Source organism: Tilletiaria anomala (genome assembly GCF_000711695.1).
Source record: "Tilletiaria anomala UBC 951 chromosome Unknown K437scaffold_2, whole genome shotgun sequence".
In the NCBI taxonomy this organism is placed as follows: Eukaryota; Fungi; Basidiomycota; class Exobasidiomycetes; order Georgefischeriales; family Tilletiariaceae; genus Tilletiaria; species Tilletiaria anomala.
In genome coordinates this window covers 307,093-325,929 of record NW_013547020.1, presented here as the reverse complement: position 1 = coordinate 325,929, position 18,837 = coordinate 307,093, and the positions used below count along the sequence as shown (strand labels likewise).

At 57.2% G+C, this 18,837-nt stretch overlaps 5 protein-coding genes across 5 annotated transcripts; 3 read left to right on the top strand and 2 right to left on the bottom strand.

The window, feature by feature from the left end:
* Positions 1 to 549: 549 nt before the first annotated feature.
* K437DRAFT_265802 (uncharacterized protein) lies at positions 550 to 1,860 on the bottom strand (the record flags this gene model as incomplete). Its single annotated transcript, XM_013390823.1, has 2 exons — positions 550 to 1,739; positions 1,809 to 1,860. 2 exons carry the CDS (start codon positions 1,858 to 1,860, stop codon positions 550 to 552), a joined length of 1,242 nt encoding a protein of 413 aa, XP_013246277.1.
* Positions 1,861 to 4,622: 2,762 nt separating this feature from the next.
* Positions 4,623 to 5,987, top strand: K437DRAFT_71643 (uncharacterized protein). Its single transcript, XM_013390822.1, has 3 exons — positions 4,623 to 4,764; positions 4,841 to 5,406; positions 5,487 to 5,987. The coding sequence occupies exons 2-3, from the start codon at positions 4,843 to 4,845 to the stop codon at positions 5,841 to 5,843; spliced, it is 921 nt and encodes a 306-aa protein (XP_013246276.1). The 5' UTR covers positions 4,623 to 4,764; positions 4,841 to 4,842; the 3' UTR covers positions 5,844 to 5,987.
* A 2,031-nt stretch (positions 5,988 to 8,018) lies between these two features.
* Positions 8,019 to 10,290, top strand: K437DRAFT_242086 (putative monosaccharide transporter). Its single transcript, XM_013390821.1, has 3 exons — positions 8,019 to 8,369; positions 8,453 to 8,565; positions 8,646 to 10,290. The coding sequence occupies exons 1-3, from the start codon at positions 8,262 to 8,264 to the stop codon at positions 10,135 to 10,137; spliced, it is 1,713 nt and encodes a 570-aa protein (XP_013246275.1). The 5' UTR covers positions 8,019 to 8,261; the 3' UTR covers positions 10,138 to 10,290.
* A 1,423-nt stretch (positions 10,291 to 11,713) lies between these two features.
* K437DRAFT_219114 (uncharacterized protein) lies at positions 11,714 to 14,148 on the top strand (the record flags this gene model as incomplete). The annotated part of the gene is made up of 8 exons (XM_013390820.1): positions 11,714 to 11,947; positions 12,039 to 12,825; positions 12,941 to 13,200; positions 13,292 to 13,307; positions 13,393 to 13,463; positions 13,528 to 13,635; positions 13,720 to 13,759; positions 13,850 to 14,148. The coding sequence occupies 8 exons, from the start codon at positions 11,714 to 11,716 to the stop codon at positions 14,146 to 14,148; spliced, it is 1,815 nt and encodes a 604-aa protein (XP_013246274.1).
* A 488-nt stretch (positions 14,149 to 14,636) lies between these two features.
* On the bottom strand, positions 14,637 to 18,764 carry K437DRAFT_253132 (uncharacterized protein). The gene is made up of 4 exons (XM_013390819.1): positions 18,514 to 18,764; positions 18,381 to 18,428; positions 16,057 to 18,231; positions 14,637 to 15,980 (listed from the first exon to the last, which is right to left on the bottom strand). The coding sequence occupies exons 1-4, from the start codon at positions 18,542 to 18,544 to the stop codon at positions 14,749 to 14,751; spliced, it is 3,486 nt and encodes a 1,161-aa protein (XP_013246273.1). The 5' UTR covers positions 18,545 to 18,764; the 3' UTR covers positions 14,637 to 14,748.
* Positions 18,765 to 18,837: the final 73 nt, after the last annotated feature.

The window sequence follows — 18,837 nt, the reverse complement described above, 5'->3', positions numbered from 1 at the left end:
GTGATCAAGTGGGAGGGCTGTTTCGTAACCAACGCATCTGAATGCCTCATTTAGCAAAGAATAGCTCCAGAGGACAACCCCACACAAACCAAAGGGCATGTGTAAAAAAAACCAAAACGATAGAATTGATAGAGCCATACAAGATAGCGCGGACTGTCTATACATAGAGGGTGTCCACGAGGAGCTCCATTTAATGCATGCAAGGCGAAGTAAACCGTCTTGATCATCTCCTCTAATCGCTATATAAACAGAGCAGCTAACTACGATGCCGTTGCTTGTGTGAAGGTGACATGTCAAGGGAGGAAAGGGTCGGGGCCGATACAGATTGGTGTGAATCAAAAAAGGAACACCATGGATGGACGCGTTTGGCGCGTGCCTTTTGGGGTTGGATCGAAAGTAGACGACGGCATTGTTGCGAGACGATGCAAACGCCTTGCGTTCGGGTAGTGTTGATCTCCTAGCTTAGCAGGAGCGCGCAGACTCGAGGACCAACGAAAACATGGCCGAATGGGTGCACGGTAGATGGACGTTGCACTGCCCGAGTTGGACCTAGTTGTTACTGTGTTTACCGAGTCGCTCATTCTCCCACTTCATCTCCTCGTACTTCCTCTTCCACTCTTCAACTTGTGCCGTGAGGTCTTCAATCGTGTCGTGCAGCTGCTTGAGCTCCTCAGCCTTGCGATGCCTCGAGCGACGTGCGGCGAGTGTGTTGCTCATGCGCTTGGCCAGCTGAGCGCTGACGACCGGGGGGGCGCTATCCGCTAAAGATGCTGCACACGACGCGCGCTTGCCCCTCTTTGGAGCAGGAGCCTGAACGGCAGCGTCGGAGGCAGCCTGCGGGTCGACGCCAGGCAAGGGCTTACGCGACGTGGCCGAGGCACCCTTGTATTGACGCGGCTGGATCGGCGCATCAAGCGGTAGAAGCGCATTGGGATCCGCAACACGCTTACGCTTGCTCGTCTGGCGGACATTGCTACTCGTGTCGGCCTCCGTGTCTGCGGTGGAAGTTTGAACTGCAGCAGAAACGGCCACCGGAGACTTGCTGTCGATCACAACAGGCTGCGGCAGAGGGCTTACAAGCGACAACTCAGCAGGGCTAGCGGTGGCAGGCGGTGCATCAGCGGCGGGTGCTGGTGTGGGCGCGGCAACGATACTGTTGCCCAGGGCTGCTTGCGCGATAGCGGAGTTGGTCAGAATGCGAAGCAGCTCCGAAGTGGCACCCGTCTGCTGGGGCATTGACGGGACTGTCGCATTGGACATGGGCGGAAGACCGACGCGGTCAATGAGCGCCTGTCCGACCACAAGATTGGACGGCGAAAAGACCATCTCCATGGCGCTTTTGCTATGGTGTCCAATTATGCCATCGGCAACAACGTCGAAAACAGCTGAATCGCCAGTGTGATCAAGTGCTGTGAGCGTGGCAAGACCGTAGTCGGCGACAATCTGCGCGAGAGCATTGAACTGTTCAAGGTCATCGTCCTTGGCTTCAGTATTGTCGTTGGCAAACATAAACGCGTCACCGTCAGCCGCCGTGTCCCCCGACGCGTCGTTCGCTTCAATGAGCTCTTCGAAATCGAGGTCAAAGGACAGCGAGTCGCTCAGCGCGGGGCTGGCTGCATCGCTGTCGTCGCCAAAAGCGGGCGAGGGCATGCGGGACGAAGCACTGGTCATCTGAGTGGTGCTGGCGTCAAATTCGGTGAAAAGTGAGGAGGCAGATTTCAGGGAGAAGGTCGAATCATCTGTGTGATACATGGAATGTCAGCGGTTATTGTCTGGATGGGAGCTGAGGATGGTGTGCTCGGGCTCACCCCTTGCAAGGGACCTAGGGGGGATGTTGTGGTTCACGTCTACAGACTGCATGACGGAATCGATGAAGCTTTGGAGCTCGTCGCAAGTAGACGGAAGCTGCTGCTGCTGTTGAGATTGTTGGTAGTGTACAGTGGTGGAGCTTGACGAAGAAGCGTGCACTTGGTGGACGTTGTGACCGTGAGATGGCGTCAACGGTTGGACGAAATGGGCAATGGTAGAATGAGACCGATGATCAATGGGGCCGGAAAACTGATGAATCAATTGCGTTGACTGTGTCGCACGAGGCGGAAGTCGAGCTGGAACTAAATCGGAATAGTGTGAAAGGGTTATGTGTGCGGGACTACCGTTCTGGCCTTGGTTGTGATCCAAAGTGAGGGTAGCAGGAGAGGGAGTCTGTCGGCGTTGCTCGAGGATGGCACGAGCTGCCTCCAGAACAAGGAGTTCCTGTTGAGTTGTACTCAGTTGTTGAGAGGTACTTGGTCCAGTAGCGGGTGTTGAGGCGTTGGGAAGCCATGTTGATGAACATGGTGATTGGGTTTGGGAGGTAAAGTAGTGTAGTGGAGCTGACAACTTGAAAGGTTGCTGGAGGTCTCGACTTCCACTCGATAGAGTGGTCGATGGGAATAGGCAATCTAGATCAAAAGATCCAGATTGATAATTGCGTTTGTGGTTTCTGGTTGGTTGGTAGTGGAGATAGTCAGGTAGACCGGGGTGCTTAGACGAATTGAGACATTGTGCCTGTTCTGTGGTGAATACTGGTGTGGTCTGTGGAGGGATTGGGACCCGCTTCGGAGGGTGCCTAGAGTGTGGTTTGAATTGTGCGAGCGATCAGCCCGGCTTCGCTATTGGTGCTGGTGTTGTAATTGAGTGGTTCGGTGAGGGATAGGACGGTGGAGGAATGGAAGAAGGGATTTTTATAGGCTTAAAGCGTTGGTGGTGGTGAAGGCGTGCTTTATACAAGTTGGCAGCAGACAGCAAAGAAGGGGGTGTATATTTCGTTTATATTGAGTAACCACTGTAGAAAGTGCCTTCTTGCTCTCCTTACTCTCCGCCCTTGCGTTTTGCCTACGGCCACGGCGAAGGGCCCTCTACCAGGCACTGCAAGTGTTGAATCAATCGCACACTCCCACACAGCCGCTGCGCGGCGAAATCAAAAAAAAAAAAGGTTCAGCCGTTGTCATTCAAAACACAGGCACCAACGCCCATTGTCAGCGGACACTCGTTTCAAGCGTGGGAAACCTAAGGAGCGGAAAAAAAGCATCGTTCCTCACTACGTTGTCAGATTGACTGCCCCAGTGCCTTCCGCCTCTTCCACGCGCCTCGGATTTTTTTATTCATTCTTTTCTCCCGATGCAGGAAATTGGGCACATAAAAGAAAGTACAAAAGTATGACTCGACATTGCGGACGTTTGGTCGTAGGCGTGGGCACTTGAGTTGGCGCATGGCGCGCAGGCGTAAGCAGCCAAGTGTCCATGCATAGGTGGACCGTACTAACTTGGCCTACGACGATCGGCGATAAGGCTGTCGACTGTCGAGACTGGCATGTCGAAGCGGTGGAAGCTCCAGCGAGTATGGGATTACGTGCACCTTAGCCATCTCTACAGGGTGTATTTAAGTCTACATTATCCACAAAACAGAGTCGCTCACAGTTGTGACGCCTTGAATTTTGCGGCTTGCGGGGGTTGCGCCGTGTGCGAGCGTCGTCTGGCTCTTCCACCTCCGAGGCGCAGGTACGACGCAAGACCATAGATATGAGGCTCGTTGGATTCTGAAAGTCTTTGGCATTCTCGGATGTTTCGGTCCCATGCTCAAGCCTATTCTAACCATTAACCAGCACAGTTTGCCATGTGATTCCAGAGCGTCAGCACTTGGAAAGAAAGTGCTCATCCGTGCTGGTAGCTCAACTTGATCCTTGTTTACCAATCCTTACGTCTTGCCGCCCAAGGAGCCCAATGAGAGAGACCGTAGAGAAGATGAGACTCGCGAGCTGCACCAGCACGTACTCTGAATTCTCTGATGATACTGATACAGTAATATACACATGCATCTGCTGCTGAGTGCTGCCCCCCCCCAAACCCAGAACGACTGATCGCTGGTCGCATCAGGTCATCGCCCATCCACAGCGTTCGGCATCAGGCCATCTCCAATCTCCAGGCTGGGTCCAGGACTCCAGGTACAAACTACATACCAGGCACCACGCTTCACGCATCTGGACATCCAGACATCCAGCTGTCCACAGAACGGAATGCTTCCATACTCTCTAATGATGATCGTATGTTGAGCTAATTATGTATGAACGCGACGCTACATTTACATAGTACCTATCAGCACAAGTTCCACTATATTGATTTCCACGTCCAAGACAGATGGTGCTACGTTCCAGTGTCGCAGGATGGCCGGTGTCATGCAGGCGACGGCTAGCGTACTTTCGCTATGACTCAAGAGTCGAATCGGAGAGCGGCAAGATCGGAAAGACAAATCACTTCTCGTCGCTCGCGCGGTCTCGCGGCCACGAATTCTGATAAACGACCATGCTCGACAAGGATCTCAGACAGTGTTCCAAGGCCCGTAACCCAACCCTAAAATCTGTCAAAACCAAGACACCCAAACAGGCACAACCAAAGGCTCTGTTGAGGCGGCAAGCGGGCGTGAATATGCATTGCCGCATTATCCGGGGTCGCTGGTGGCTGTGATCTCTTCTACAGTGCACACAGTCTCTTTGACTGCAGAGCAATACGCATTTGCCAGTTGCCACCCAAACGAAGAAGCCCCTGCTGTTCCATGTTGGCACGGGATGGCAAGATCCAAACCAGCGATCCACCGTCTGTACATATCACCTCGATTCTACATTGTCAAATGCTTCTTCCCATCTAGCTGTTGGCCACGTGTGGTAAGGATGGATGCAACGAGAGCCAGCGAGCGCTGCTTGAAGGGCAATGAAAGCGACGTGTTGATGTGAGTGTGGTGCTCGGTGGTGCTTGCGCGAAATCAGCGAGCTGACGGTGCCTGCCGTCTCCCCCGCGGGTAACAGTTATGATCGCAGCTCAAGCAGCGCGTACACCTTCCAAACCAAATTTCACTCAGTGTTTCGAGAGGCTGTTCGCATGGGATAGAGGAGCGGAGTGGTCATATCGTCAGGTTGGCTTCGCTGCGTCGTTCATGACTATCTTGTCCGTTGGACCCTACCTAGCAGCTCTCCGCAGTTTGGCACACTCATCTCGACACGTCACAATGCACTCGGTTCTCTCCGGCTCCCTTGCGCGAGGTGTAAGGAGCCTGCAGCTGACACTGCGAATCGGCATGCTACCTCTGTTCCTCCTGCAGCTTCTCCCGCGCCTTGATCCCAGCCGCTGCGCAGTCCTCGCCATGGCCGCGCAAGAGCAGCCGGCGCTGATGGTGTTGGAACCGTCGACGGAGCCCGCGCAATGCGGCCTGACGCAGCTGCGCTGGTCTGGCTCGGTCGGACAGAGCACGGTCGACCTGATCGATCCGCACGGGAACACGCTCCTATTTCGCTTCGACAAACAACCGAACAACACGTTCAGCTTGACCTGGGCCCCGATCAAACAGCCGGCAGGAACCAAACTAGTGGTGCGGGTAAGTGATATCTAATCAATGTATCCGAATGAATTGGTATACTGATGCCGAAGGGCCGATTTCCTCGCCACGCACCAAAGGTCACAGACTCGAGGCCGTTGTCAGCCGCAGGCTCAGTCCTCACCATCGCCAACTCGTCCGACTCGTCGTGCCTGGACAGTGCAGCATTACAAGGCACACCGGGCTCGAACATCACCGACACGAGCGTTCCGCAGAGCTCCACTGTTCCAGGTACAACATGTCCAACAAGCAGCGGTGTGACCCCTGCGCCCGGGAGCAGCAGTGGTAGCGCGCGGTCTTCCGGGTCAGCATCCGCCCTATCAAATGCGGCGACGTCTGCCATCCGAAGCGCGGACTCGCCCAGCATGAAAGCTTTATGCGCGGTCGGATTTGCGCTCATGACCTTTTTTCTCTCCTTCATGACTGTATATCGTTGAAATTCGACTGTGCAATGCTCTACTTCAGCTTCTACCTGTTGGAAGAGTGGAGTTTCATTTGCATTTCACATGACTGAGCCGCGAGTCTGCGATTGCGCTCGATCACTGACCGCCTACCATGAATCAGCTACCATCGAGCGCGCTGTGTCGCTCGTCATCTCAGAGTCATTGCTACTCTCAAGTGTGGATGTGGGGAAGAATACAGTCCTTTGCAGCATGCGGGCTTGGTTGAAGTGTGAGTTCGTGACAAATTCACTTGACTGGTGAAGTGACTGACTGGTATGAGCCCTGGCAACGGAACAGTGAATCCTCGCGCCAAAAGCCGAAATGCGTGTTCTGGGCCGTGCCATCCATATTCATGATAAGCCACTGTCAAACGTGCACCTTTCACCCTTTGGCTGAGTCCGCCTGACGCACCTCACTCCCCTTTTGTCCGTAGCGGAAATCCTTGGTCGTCGCTGCAACAAGAGAAGCGCCAATCCAAAGTTGGAAAGCGAAGAGCCACAACCTGCCACGACCCTGCCATCCAATACATATCCAGGACACATATTGTCCATAAGGCCCATCGGCCCCATACCCCATAATTCATACCCCACAATTGCGTTGGAGTCAAGGATATGCACGAGTATACATATGTCTACGTACATACCGGGAAAACAAGAGTGCCATTGGAAAGTCATGGAACGATAACAATGAGAAGTGAGAACAGGCTGCCGAGAGAAGCAACTGGGGGGAAGGCCGGCCGGCAATCTTACACCCCCAGCAGGTCTGCAGGGTGACAAGTGTCTGCAGTCTTCAAAGTCTATAGTGCTTCCATTCATTTTAACTCTCCACAGCTTACGCATTCACCCCCTCAAGCAACTGCATCAGAATCGACCCTCTGACATGCTTATATGTATTCTATGTACATACATTTACAGCGGACAATACGGAGACGATGGCTGAGGGTGCTATGCATGAGACACGCGCCTATGAGCCCATGAGAGTGATCCATATCCACGTAACCGCCTTTACAGATTGCGCGTCATGGCGTTTTGCCAGATTTCTTGGATTTGGATCATGGATTGGTCATTGGATGGCTGACAGAGACAGCACACAGGACAAAAGCGTGCTCAACTACATTGCAATGCCTTCATATGACTCAACGCCTCATCTCCTATCCCATGTGGTGACCTCTGGTACTCTGGCAATATCAGGCTCTTCCGCGGATTATGTACATGATAATTGTCAAAGAGTTTACCATCGGTCACCATGAAGGTACTTGGTCACTGGCCACTGTCTGGCTGCCTCTGACACGGACTGAGGTGGTGATGTCTACAGGACTATATTCAGGAAGCAAAGTGGTCAGTAGACCCCTGTGACCTGCGGTGATGTGATGCAACAACCTGCTCATGTACATCCACGCAGCGCCTCCTGCTAACCCCAGAGCCCAGGCACGGTGGAAGGGTCTCCCAAGGATCGGGTAATGAGATTTCCGTCCATGTTCTCCGGCAATGTTCTTGCTGCCGGCTGTTGTGCTTCAAAACGAAAGGTCAAATGCAATGCGGCACTCCGCATTGCGCTAAAAGCAAAAAGGCTCTGCCTGGCAAGACTACGATCTATTGTAATTTAGCTTGCTTCGGGAACATGTGTCTGCATTTTGGAACCTAGAAGCAGATCCTCGCACGCGGCGGGCCGGCCAGGGAAAGCCCGCTATGTAGTACCCGCTGAGGTGTAAGTGGTAGAAGAACCCGGCGTTGTGCTTTGCAGATCAGGTGACTGGGCGTTCGCCTGGGGAACAAAGCAGCATGGCAGAACAGTGACCGATGAGTCCTGGCGCTTGGAGCACGCCGTGGCAATGAAGGCCAAAGAGTCGACAAAAGGAGAACCAGAAAAGGGAGCGGCGGGCCCTGTCCAAGAACACCGTGCATAAATGCATACGTACAAACATGCCTACATACAAACAGACAAACCATTTTTTTTTGTACTTACATATACACATGTGCGTGCAGACCACGATTGGGTTGAGACTGGAGCCATGCGACAAGCCAGGTCTTGCTTTTGTCCTGCATGTATAGAGAGTGATGCCCACTGACGCACTGTCGAGAAAGAAAATAAATAAATGGGCACTCGGCAGGCAGTAGTGACGGCAAGCAATCAGCGGAGACCGGTGATCTCGTTGTCACATGCTCCATCCTCGACCTAGGGGGTTGCTCCGAGGGCATTAAAAAGGTGAGCATCCTCCGTCCCGTTCATCAACACCCTCGTCACGGGGGCGCCGCAGTGGTACACACTACAACTCCTCTTCGTCGACCCTTTGGTCGTGCTGGATCAGCAAAGCAAGGTCCTCTCGCGCAACTGTGAGCACGCCCGAGCCCTGCCTATTGGCCACCCCAATCCTGTAGCTCGCCGCGTTACCCCGCCCCTAGACTCGACACGATGGCAACCGAGAAAATGGACGCAGATAATCAAGTGTCAAGGTACACTGACGTGAATGACGACGAGCACTCGGAGGAGAAGGTGGCGGTGACCGCCAGCGGCCAGAAAGTGAGCATCTCCCTTTTGACCAAAGGTATGTGCACGATCAATCCAATTGACGATCGTCTTGGGCGCCTCGCACCCAACTCTAGGTCGTGGTCGAGGACTCGAAAGTGACTACCAAGGCGCTGACCGTCGCAGCGGGTGTCACAATCGGAGGTTTCCTCTTCGGATACGACATTGGTGTCATTTCAGGATGCCTTATGTGAGTCATCACCACCCAGTGCCAGTGGGGAGGGGACGCGACAGCGTCGCTGATGGAGCGATCCTTCACTCTCCTCGCAGCATGCCCGACTTTTTCCGGCGCTTTGAGCCTGCGGGTGCGACGGAGCTGTCGTCCCAGAACGCTAGTCTGATCACATCACTGCTCTCTGCTGGTACCTTCTTTGGTGCTCTGGCGCAAGGCCCGATTTCGGACCGCCTGGGACGCAAGCCGGCACTGATGTTGTGGGCGATCATCTTCTTCATTGGCGCCATCCTGCAAGTCACCACGTTTAACTCTATCGCTCAGATTGTCGTCGGCCGCTTCGTCGCCGGTCTCGGCGTCGGCGCGCTGTCTGGCCTCTGCCCGCTCTACCTGGGCGAAACGGCGCCGGCGTACATCCGCGGCTCGATCGTTGCGGGGTACCAACTGAACATCATCTTCGGCATCGTCATCTCGTACGGCATCACATGGGCCACGTCGACGCGTGCGCATGACAGCAGTCTGTCGTGGCGCATCCCCGTGGGGTTCCAGCTGCTGTGGGCGATCATCCTGTTCGGCGTGATGCTGCTCCTACCCGAGTCGCCGCGGTGGCTGATCGCGCGCAACAGGCACGGGGATGCACGGCAGGTGATGGCCGAAGTGCGCGGGACGGACCTGCAGACACTTCCGACCGGAGAACTACGGGGCGACCCTGCGCTCGAGCGCGACTTTGACGACATGGCTGAGGGCATCGAACTGGAGAAGGCGGCGTTTGCGGGGACCAACTGGCTCACGGCGTGGGTCAAGTGCTTCTCAACCAAGCAGAAGATGTGGTACCGCACAGGCCTCGGCATGATGCTGCAAACGCTGCAGCAGCTCAACGGACAGAACTTCTATTACTACTATGGCCCCGTCTTCTTCTCCAAGGCGGCCGTCAGCCTGAACGCGTACCAGATCCAGTTCATGTTCGGCGCGGTCTCCTTCGTGTGCACGATCCCTGCGCTGTACCTGGTCGAGCGTATCGGACGGCGCTCGTCGCTGCTGATCGGCTCATTTGGCGAGTTTGCCTGCGCGTTCATCGTCGCGTTCGTCGGGCACTATGCGCTGGCGCCGAGCCTACCGGACGGCTCGCCGCCGCCGCCGGACACGCTGACGTCGGCACAGAAGAACGCAGGCAACGCGTTCATTGCGTTTGCCGTCTTCCACCTCGCGCTCTTCTCTATGTTCTGGGGACCGGTTCCGTGGATCACGCTGTCAGAGATGTACCCGTCGCCGCTGCGCGCACGCTGCATCTCACTTGGCTCGGCGTCGAATTGGTTCTGGAACTTTATGCTGTCGTACTTCAGCAACAAGATCGCGGCGCAGTACCAGTCGTTCATCATGCTCATCTTTGGCAGCATTCTCTTCGTCTCGGGCATCTTTGTCTACTTCTGCCTTCCCGAGGTCCGCGGTCTGACGCTCGAGCAGGTCGACGACCTGTTCGAGAGCGGCGTCTCGCCATGGCGCTCCGCCAGCTGGGTCCCCACCAAGGGCAACACGAACCGCAACATGTTCAAGCGCGGCGAGAAGGCCGTTCGCCGGCTCGAGGCGTAAGCACGCACACACACAGGGGTGAGAACCATGGTCAGGCTGTCGGGACAGGATACGTACATACACAAACACAAAGTCACCATGCAGATGAAACTTGTGTATTTTTCGGCGCACAGCTGCACAAACCGCACCAATCAAATGTGTATTCATTGCTGTACACTGGATGCTCGCTTTTGACTTTGCGCGTGTGGGAGGCCATTGCACTATCTATCCATATCCGTCTCCATCTCCCCGCTCGGTCCTCGCAGGATCCGCGACGGGCCGAGGTCAGGAGGAGTCCTGGCGTGCGCGCTGTTGCGTATAGGATCGATAGATACTAGCCCGTGTTTCTGACCGGTTCTCTTCCCCGCGCCGCTAACCCACGGCCCCGCCGATCGCAGACAGGTTTTCGGCCGGGAGCTGGAGTGGCACTTGCCCGCACAACAACCCGTCAGAGAGTGCCGCTGGGGACGAGCTTGTGCGCCCGTGACGACGAGCATCGCTGCATGGTGCTGAACGGGGCGGAAATCCGACGGGTGTACAGCACGGAACGGCATGGCATCGCATGTGCAGCGCCGAGATGGCGGAAGAGGAAGAGAGGCACGGGAGGAGGGGGAGCAGTCCAGACGGTGATGACTGGAGCTGTGCCGTGCTGTGCCGTTTGGTGTGGTGTGGTGCTGGCGGACAGAAGGAACGCACACACACACACACACAGAGCGCGTATCACGGACGCTTGGCCGAGAGCTGGTGGTCATGCATGGCTCGAGCGAGCAAGGCCAACCAACCAACCAGGGCAACCAACAAACAAGCACGCTCGCTCCCTCGCTCTTCTCGTTTCTATTCTGATGCGAGCGGACATGACCTGCGTCTCGCACCACACCAAGCAGGCAAGGCAGGCAGGCAAAGTGTTAGTTCTGATTCGCCCGATGTTGTGCTTGTGATAGAGCAACGATCGGCATCAACCAACCAATAACAACAGTACACACAACGACCGTGCGAGCCAAGTGTCAGCCGTCATATCACACACACCATCTGTGTACAGCACGGAGGAGCACCACAGGCAAGGGACAGAACACCCATATCCTCTCTTGCAACAAATGGCTCCCAGCTGCTGCCTCATCACACCCCACGTCGGCCAAGCACTCGAGCACAAGGGGGCTCTGCAATTGAGCTGATCCAAACAAATTTCGCTCGACTGCCGCTGGCACCACTGCGACTCTGCACGCAGCATATCACATCCCCCCCTGGCGTGCTTGCCATGGCCGACCCCGCCTCGTCGCCCCACCCCACAGATAGCGCTGCCGGGCAGCATCTGCACGCGCACCGTCTGAGCAGCGCCAACGCGCGCTCCTCGTCGACCTACGGCAGCATCGACGTCCCCGCGTCCAACGCCGATCCACACGTCCCAGGCCGCCCGTCGCGCAAGGCAGCCGTCCGACTCGCCCGCGCGCCGTCCGCGCGCGACTACGTCCCCCCGCCCGCCGCCGAGTGCATCCTTCTGGCGGCGGGCGGCGGCGGCGACCCTGCAGACCCGGAGGCGCACGGGCACCTCCCCGCCGTCGAGCGCAGGTGCTTGTTCAGCCGCCTCCCCGCGAGCGCCATGTCCAACTCGGAAGCGCCGCACTCGAGGCGCGTCTCCACTGCCTCAGACGGCCTGGTGCACAGCAGCGGCGGTGCCGGTGCAGGGACGCGTTCCCGCAGGAGCTCCATGTCTGGACGCAGCATCCGTGCACCGCAGATCGAGATGCGCGGAGCGACGAGCCCCCTGGCGCGTGCAGGGATCAAGAGCGACAACCTGATGCTCTTCATTACGTGCTTTGCTTCAATCGGAGTCGTGAGTGCTGCCATTCAGCCGACGGAGACGGCTCGCAACGCACCGTACTCAACGCTCCCCTCCCCCCTCCCCATCCCCCCTGCCCTCGCAGCTGCTGTTCGGCTACGACCAGGGCGTCATGAGCGCGATCATCACAGGTCCGTACTTTAAGCAGTACTTCCACCAGCCGACGTCTTATGAGATCGGGACGATGGTCGCCATTCTCGAGGTCGGGGCCTTCATCACATCGCTCGCGTGCGGCACGCTCGCGGACATCTTTGGACGCAAGAACACTCTCTTCTGGGGTGCCGTCATCTTCAGCATTGGCGGCGTCGTGCAAACGTTCACCACTGGCTTCCTCATGATGGTTATCGGGCGCATCATCGCCGGCTTTGGCGTCGGCATCCTCTCGATGATCGTCCCGACGTATCAGTCGGAGATCTCGCCGGCGGAGAACAGGGGCAAGCTCGCGTGCATCGAGTTCACTGGTAACATTGTAGGCTATGCCTCGAGTGTCTGGTTCGACTACGCTTGCAGCTTCCTCCCGGGCCACCTCTCGTGGCGCCTCCCGCTGAGTATCCAGTCGGTCCTCGGTATCGTCCTCGCCGCCGGCTCACTCCTGCTGCCCGAGTCGCCGCGCTGGCTACTCGACAACGACCGCGATGAAGAGGGTATGCGCGTCCTCGCTGACCTACACGGCGGCGGCGACCCCAGCGAGCCCCGCGCGCGCCTCGAGTTCCGCGAGATCAAGGAGAACGTCGTCTTCATACGCACACAGGGTGACCGCAGCTACTGGTCCATGTGGCGCAGGTACAGGTACCGCACGCTCATTGCCATGAGTGGACAGATGTTCGCGCAGCTTAACGGCATCAACGTCATCAGCTACTATGCTCCGCTCGGTCAGTGGCCCCCTCCCTGCGCACTGTCACTCCGCTTGGCACGCACGGCTGATCCAGGCTGACACTCACCCCCCCTTCCTTCTCTCTCTCTCTCTCTCTCTTCTCCCACAACCAGTCTTCGAAGCCGCCGGGTGGATCGGCCGCGACGCAATCCTCATGGCCGGCATCAACGCACTGATCTACATCGCCAGTACCGTCCCGCCATGGTACCTGGTGGACCGCTGGGGGCGCCGGCCCATTCTCCTCTCTGGCGCGGTCGTCATGGCCGTCGCGCTCGGCCTCTGCGGCTGGTTCCTGTACATCGACGCGTGGTACACGCCCCGCGCCGTCGTCGGCTGCGTCATTGTGTTCAACGCGGCGTTTGGATACTCTTGGGTGCGTGCAGAGCGGCACGCGTACATTCCGGCTGTATGCGCGCACCCATTCGCTTGCGCTGACTCACCCTCCTCTTCCTCCACGCGCAAAGGGCCCCATCCCATGGCGTGAGCTCACCGGCTCCTGCGCACGTCATCGCGCGGCCGCTGTGCCTGGCTGACCATCCTGCTTGCTTCTTTCCCACATGCACAGTCCTCCCACCTGAGATCATGCCGCTCGCTTTCCGAGCCAAAGGAGCCAGTCTGAGCACGGCGACGAACTGGGTGAGTGCTCCCTTTCCTTTTTCTCGGCGGGGACTGCAAGGCTCATCATCCCGCGCGAGCCCAGCTCTTCAATTGGATCGTCGGAGAGGCGACGCCGGTGCTGCAAGAGGTCATCACATGGCGTCTGTACCCGATGCACGCGTTCTTCTGCGTCTGCTCGTTCGTCGTTGTCGTGAGTGTGCGCTTTGTCTTGGATTGCACGCGCTTCAATTACTGCGCGAGGGCTGACACGGCGAGGTCTGCCCCACTGCTCAAGTACTTCTTTTACCCCGAATCAGCTGGAGTTCCGCTAGAAGGTCAGTAGTTGCTTGCTTTGTCGCGAAGCTCCTGCAGGACCGCTGATGCTGATGCATACCCCTCCCCGCGGGACCCCGCTGCGCTTGTAGAGATGGGCACCATCTTCGGTGAGGAGGAAGGACCAGTTCCGCAAGGCGACGAGGAGGAGGAGGAGGAGGGCCTGACCGAGGAGGAGCTGCAAGCGCGCCCGATCCGCCGCTCCATTTCCTCCCATCCTCGCTTCCAGAGCGAGGAGGAGCGCGCGGCGCGCGCCGCAGCTAGCAAAGTTGCTGCAGCGGAGCGAGCACGCCCCAGCCGCCTTCCTAGCCGGCTCGGCAGGCTGTTCGGCAGCAACGCGCAAGCGCCGGACAGGAGGCTGTACGAGAGCCTCTCGCGTGACGAGCAATAGGGCCTTGGCCCCTCTCTTATTTCCCTCGCCAGCATCGGTAGCTTGTCATCGCCAATCGATCACGCTCATCAGCCCGGCAAGGGTGGCGGAAACAGTGGCAATAGCAGGAGATGGCACGGCCGTACGGATTCCGGTTCAGAAGCGGACGAGGCGCACGAGGCGCAGCAGTTCATCGTCGGCGGCGATGACAACGCACGCCGTGCACCTAGTCATCCTGTCCCAGGTTTGCACGGTGCTGTGTCGTACAGCAACGCACCGGACGAGACCAAACCACATGGACGCCACGATGTTTACGTGGATGAAGACGACAGCGATGATGATGATTTGGAATGGGAGACGGGGCCGCCGCGGCGCGAGTGACGGGGAAGGCAGCAGGCAAAACAAGACGGCTTGCATCTGCATGCATATTTGCACCAACGCAAGCACGGATGGTGATAAGGAGCGCGCAATGTAAAGCACCGCACAACGCGCAAAATGTAATGAATACGAATCGTCTTTTTGTATTATGATACGACCGTCCACAAAATAAGCCCCGTTTGACTGCGATAATGCTCTCTACTATACAAATGACCTGTGGGTAGGTATTAAAATATCGATAGGCTAGTCAACCTGCGCAACGGCGTCCTCGCTGCCGGCATGCATCAAGACCGGCCGCGAGAACACCGCGGTTTGGTACGATGGTGGCGGCGGCTCGAGTGGAGGCAGAGGGTCGTCTGCGCTCTCTACGCGCCTCTCGCCCGGCAACTCGAGCCGCGCGCCGAAGCGGCCGGCCGTTTCACTGAGTGCGAGCCAGCGCCGCGTCAATTGCCGACTGCTGCTGCTCGCCGTCGTGCCCAGACTCGCGGCGGCCTCCATGCGTGGCGCAGGCTGGTGGCGCTGTTCGGAGAGCTTTCTGGCGACTGTCGGACTGAACGCTCGGAGAACGGCCGGCGGTGGGGACCGGTCCTGCTGGTCGATGGGTGGTGGTGGGGGAGGCGGATTCGCGCTCCCCGGTGAGACGTCATCTCTTGCAAGGTCATAGTTAGGCAACTTGATCCAATCTTCGTTTGTGTACGAGTGATTGAGTGCGATAGGCGCCTCAATGACAATATCGAACAGCCTACGTTTTCCGTCGGCAGGGACATCGCGATTGTCCTCCTCGCGCTCGACACGGATTGTGAGGCGTAGCATATGGTGCACAGCGATGTTCGAGCGCTTGTGGTTCGATGATAAGTTGATTCTGTGCAGCTTCTTCGAGAGTTCCAGGTCTGCAACCAGTTCCCATGGACCATTTGGGTCCAACATGGTCGGCAGTGCATCCGATGAATCTTCGGCGGCGGCTGCGACAAAGGGACCAAGCACGGAAGTGGCCAGCGCGTCCGGAGAATCGTCAAGCAAAGGCAACAGCGGTTCGTGATTGGAGTTGGCAAGCTTGAGCAAATTCCATCGCCTTGGCACCTCGTGTCGCGCGACGCGCTTGTTTTTCGCGTAGTAGTCTGTCTTCTCCTCCATCGTTGCCACGATCCGGTGAATCTTGACCTTGGTCAGGGGAACGAACTTCAGCCACATGGGAATTTTGCTTCCAAGCGGAAAGCTCTTGCCGCTGATGACCACGACATACGAAAGCGCGTCCTCCCAAGTGCGCTGGACGACGATGGCATCTGAACCTTCCATTTCATCTTCGTCTGGCGCGTGAATGAAGGTAACCTCGCGTTCAGTTGTTAAGTTCGGCGTCAAAGCGCCTGCTCGCTGCACAAGAGCTTTGAGTGTATATTGGTTCGAACCGAAATCGGCATGCAGGGTGGGCGGAAGATTGCTGGGCAGCGGAATGCAGATAGGGAACGTGTACGCACCTGAAAGAGACTCGAGAGGCGAGATCAGGATCGATAAGCCTGCAGCTGGGCCATGCAAACAAGTTCTTGAACTCACCTGCTTTGAACTCTTGCCACTCCGAATTTGAGTCCTGTTTTTCCCCTTTCGCGAGCTCCTTGAGTTCCTTTTTATCGCGCTCCCTCTCGCGCTCACGACTAGGCGTGAAGCTCTTCTTTTCCGACTTATCTTTGTCCCTTTCGCGCTCCTTGCTCTTGTGATCATGGTTCAGCCCGCTAAGCAAGCCTTTCAGACCGCCTTTTTCCTTGCCTTTTACTGCACCTGCTCCCGGACTAGCAGACTGCACGGTCCACGCCACGCCTGAGCCTGGCACAGAATTGGACCGGATTGGACTCTTGTCTTTCGGTTTATCGCCCGTGCCGGTAAGAAGCAGCGGGGATGAAGCACTTGAACCATTGATAGGATGCTCTGGACTAGACGTGGCACTACAGGAGCGCCTCTCCAGCGTCGTTCGGCTGCTTGTTGCCGAAGAATGAGAGTCCACGCGATGTGGAATGGGCTCATTGAGGGCCACAGTGGAAGCTGAAGCTGATGGCACTTTCGGCGAGCTGGGCACAGGCGCTTGCTGAGCACCACCTTCGTTCTGAATGTCGGCGTCGATGAGTGCCGCGCAAGCTAAGGCAGCAGCATCGAATCTGACCTGCTCGTTACGCGGCGCAACTCTGCCTTTGCCTTTTGATTGTCCGCTGTGCTGTAAGATGCCCTTGCCGCTAGGTCCCGCGGCCCAGACTGTCTCCGGTGCCGGCGCGCCACGCCATGCATGAGCGTTGGCTGGTAGAGACGGGGAGGAGGAATTTCGGAAAGGCGACAGTGGTTTGCTGCCACTCTCAGATACAGAGCTGGCGGCCGTCGACTCCCTTTCCGTGCTCGAGCTTTGCACGCCGGTCATCGAAGAGGAAATAGGCTCAAGTGCTGTCGACATGGTCGCTGTCTCTGTTGTTGCCCCCGGCGATTGCCTCTCCTCGTCCATCTTCGCTGTGCCTGCAGTTTCAGTCGCAGGCCATGGCGGTAACGAATTGTAGTAAGTGTACATAGGCGGGTCGTCCCAAGGTACGGCTGAAGAGCCGCCACTGTCACCAGCCGCGAATGAAGAAACACCTGGTGCGCTCGCCCCAAAATAGTCCCCTGCTGGCCCTTCGTTGTCGCCATCCGCGGCCAGGCCGGAAGCTTGAGCGTCCTCGGTGAGGAGAGGAGCGGTGGCAACAGGCGTCTGCACGCGGGAGACGGGCAGACTTTGGCTTCCACCTCTGGGTGGCGTTGAAACGCATCCATACCCAGGATCAAAGTTTTCAATGCCATCTTTGCTTTTTCCTTTGCCCTTGTCCTTGCCTTTGGGTCCACTACCGCTGGAGCCGGCTTTGACCTTACTGAGCTTAAGCAAGCCTTTTTCCAGAGGGCTAAGCACCCGGTCGTTAGCTGGGCTCAAATATGGATCCGTGCTCTTGGCTACACCCGATGCCGAGCTCGGCGGGAGACCACCGGAGGAACAAGAGCGAGTCATCGCTCCCAGACTGTCCACCACAGGCGCTGCCGCCGAGACGTTGAAGCCTCTGGCCGTTCCGAGCCTTCCGACGCCGTTCTGACCAAGGGAGAGTTGTTCTGGCGCTTCAGAGAAAGTGCGAAAATTGGACAATTGCAATTGCTTCCCTTGATGCAATTCATTACCTCTCTCCCTCTCGCGTTGCCGTGCACGGTTCACGGCACCCATGTCAACACCGCGAAGCGAAGGAGGGATCAGCACCATCGCAGATGCTAGGCTGTCTTTGAAGCTGGATCCATTTGGGGTCAAGGAGGTCTGCTCGCGCCTAAAGTTGGAGCCAGGGAAGTGCCGGTCCGGCTCGTTAGAGGACGATGGACGGTGTTCGCTTGCACCATCAGAACGGTACTCGTCTTGGGAGGCTTCACCACCGTGATTCAACTCGCCCTCACTTGTGCATCTCCTTCGGCCGTTGCCGCCAGCCTCGAGCCTGTTTTCCATATGTCGCTCCCTCTTGGCATTGAAAAGTGAGACCACCTGTTTGATGATGACGGACTCTTCGCTCAATTCGAGTCGATTGGGACCGATTCCCTCAGGCCAATCCGTGCGAGCGATTCCAGTCAAGCTAATGGAAATGTCTTTGATCTTTGAGGGCTTTAGCAATGTCAAAGACAGAAGCGCTCGCAGTTGAGAGGGTGGAGCGTCCAGGTTGACGTGACGGCGTCGGCCTCGTCCATCTGAGGGCGAGGCGAATACAAGGCGAAGCCATAATCATGGGTCAGCCCTGGCCGCCTCAGCTTGGAGCAGATCTCGAACCTGAGTGCGCTCTCTCTCCACCGTAGGTATACGGGGCCGACAAATAAATAGGCGCCAAAATTCAACGCACCTTCACCAGAAGCAGACTGTCCTCGCAGAAAGACGGCGGGCTCGAGCCCTGCAGAACATGGTGCGAGAGTAAACCGTCAGCTCTCCTTCTCACCACATCTCCTGCGATTGCTACGAGCGAAATAAATGCTCACGCGTAATAGTGACGGCAGTTTGAGGTGCCATCTCTGCGTTGATCAGCGCTACGATGATGGCTAGAAGACCCAAGACCTGAAGAGGTTCGACGTGCCCTTGCCTGGCCTCACCGCGTAACCTGACGTCGCCAACCCGGGTCCCTCTCGCCGAACAGGTCGGATGGGCCAGGAGGGGCCCTCGTCTGACCTTTCTTTCGCACCTCTATCCTGAGCTTGACGGAGGAGACACAAAGGCTGTCGAAGGTGCCAAGCATAGTAACGCTTAAAGGGAGCAATTGACGTCGGACTGCATCTCTCTCCCTCTTGTCCCTCTGCTATGACAGA

Excerpts from the sequence above, each read along its gene's own strand:
- K437DRAFT_71643 (XM_013390822.1), top strand. The coding sequence starts at position 4,843 with ATGATCGCAGCTCAAGCAGCGCGTACACCTTCCAAACCAAATTTCACT. Across the intron at positions 5,407-5,486 it reads GAACCAAACTAGTGGTGCGG|GTCACAGACTCGAGGCCGTT; the intron begins GTAAGTGATATC and ends CACGCACCAAAG.
- K437DRAFT_242086 (XM_013390821.1), top strand. The coding sequence starts at position 8,262 with ATGGCAACCGAGAAAATGGACGCAGATAATCAAGTGTCAAGGTACACT. Across the intron at positions 8,370-8,452 it reads TGACCGCCAGCGGCCAGAAA|GTCGTGGTCGAGGACTCGAA; the intron begins GTGAGCATCTCC and ends ACCCAACTCTAG. Across the intron at positions 8,566-8,645 it reads GTCATTTCAGGATGCCTTAT|CATGCCCGACTTTTTCCGGC; the intron begins GTGAGTCATCAC and ends CTCTCCTCGCAG.
- K437DRAFT_253132 (XM_013390819.1), bottom strand. The coding sequence starts at position 18,544 with ATGGCACCTCAAACTGCCGTCACTATTACGC. Across the intron at positions 18,232-18,380 it reads ACAGTCTGCTTCTGGTGAAG|ATGGACGAGGCCGACGCCGT; the intron begins GTGCGTTGAATT and ends CCTCGCCCTCAG. Across the intron at positions 15,981-16,056 it reads GTGGCAAGAGTTCAAAGCAG|GTGCGTACACGTTCCCTATC; the intron begins GTGAGTTCAAGA and ends AGTCTCTTTCAG.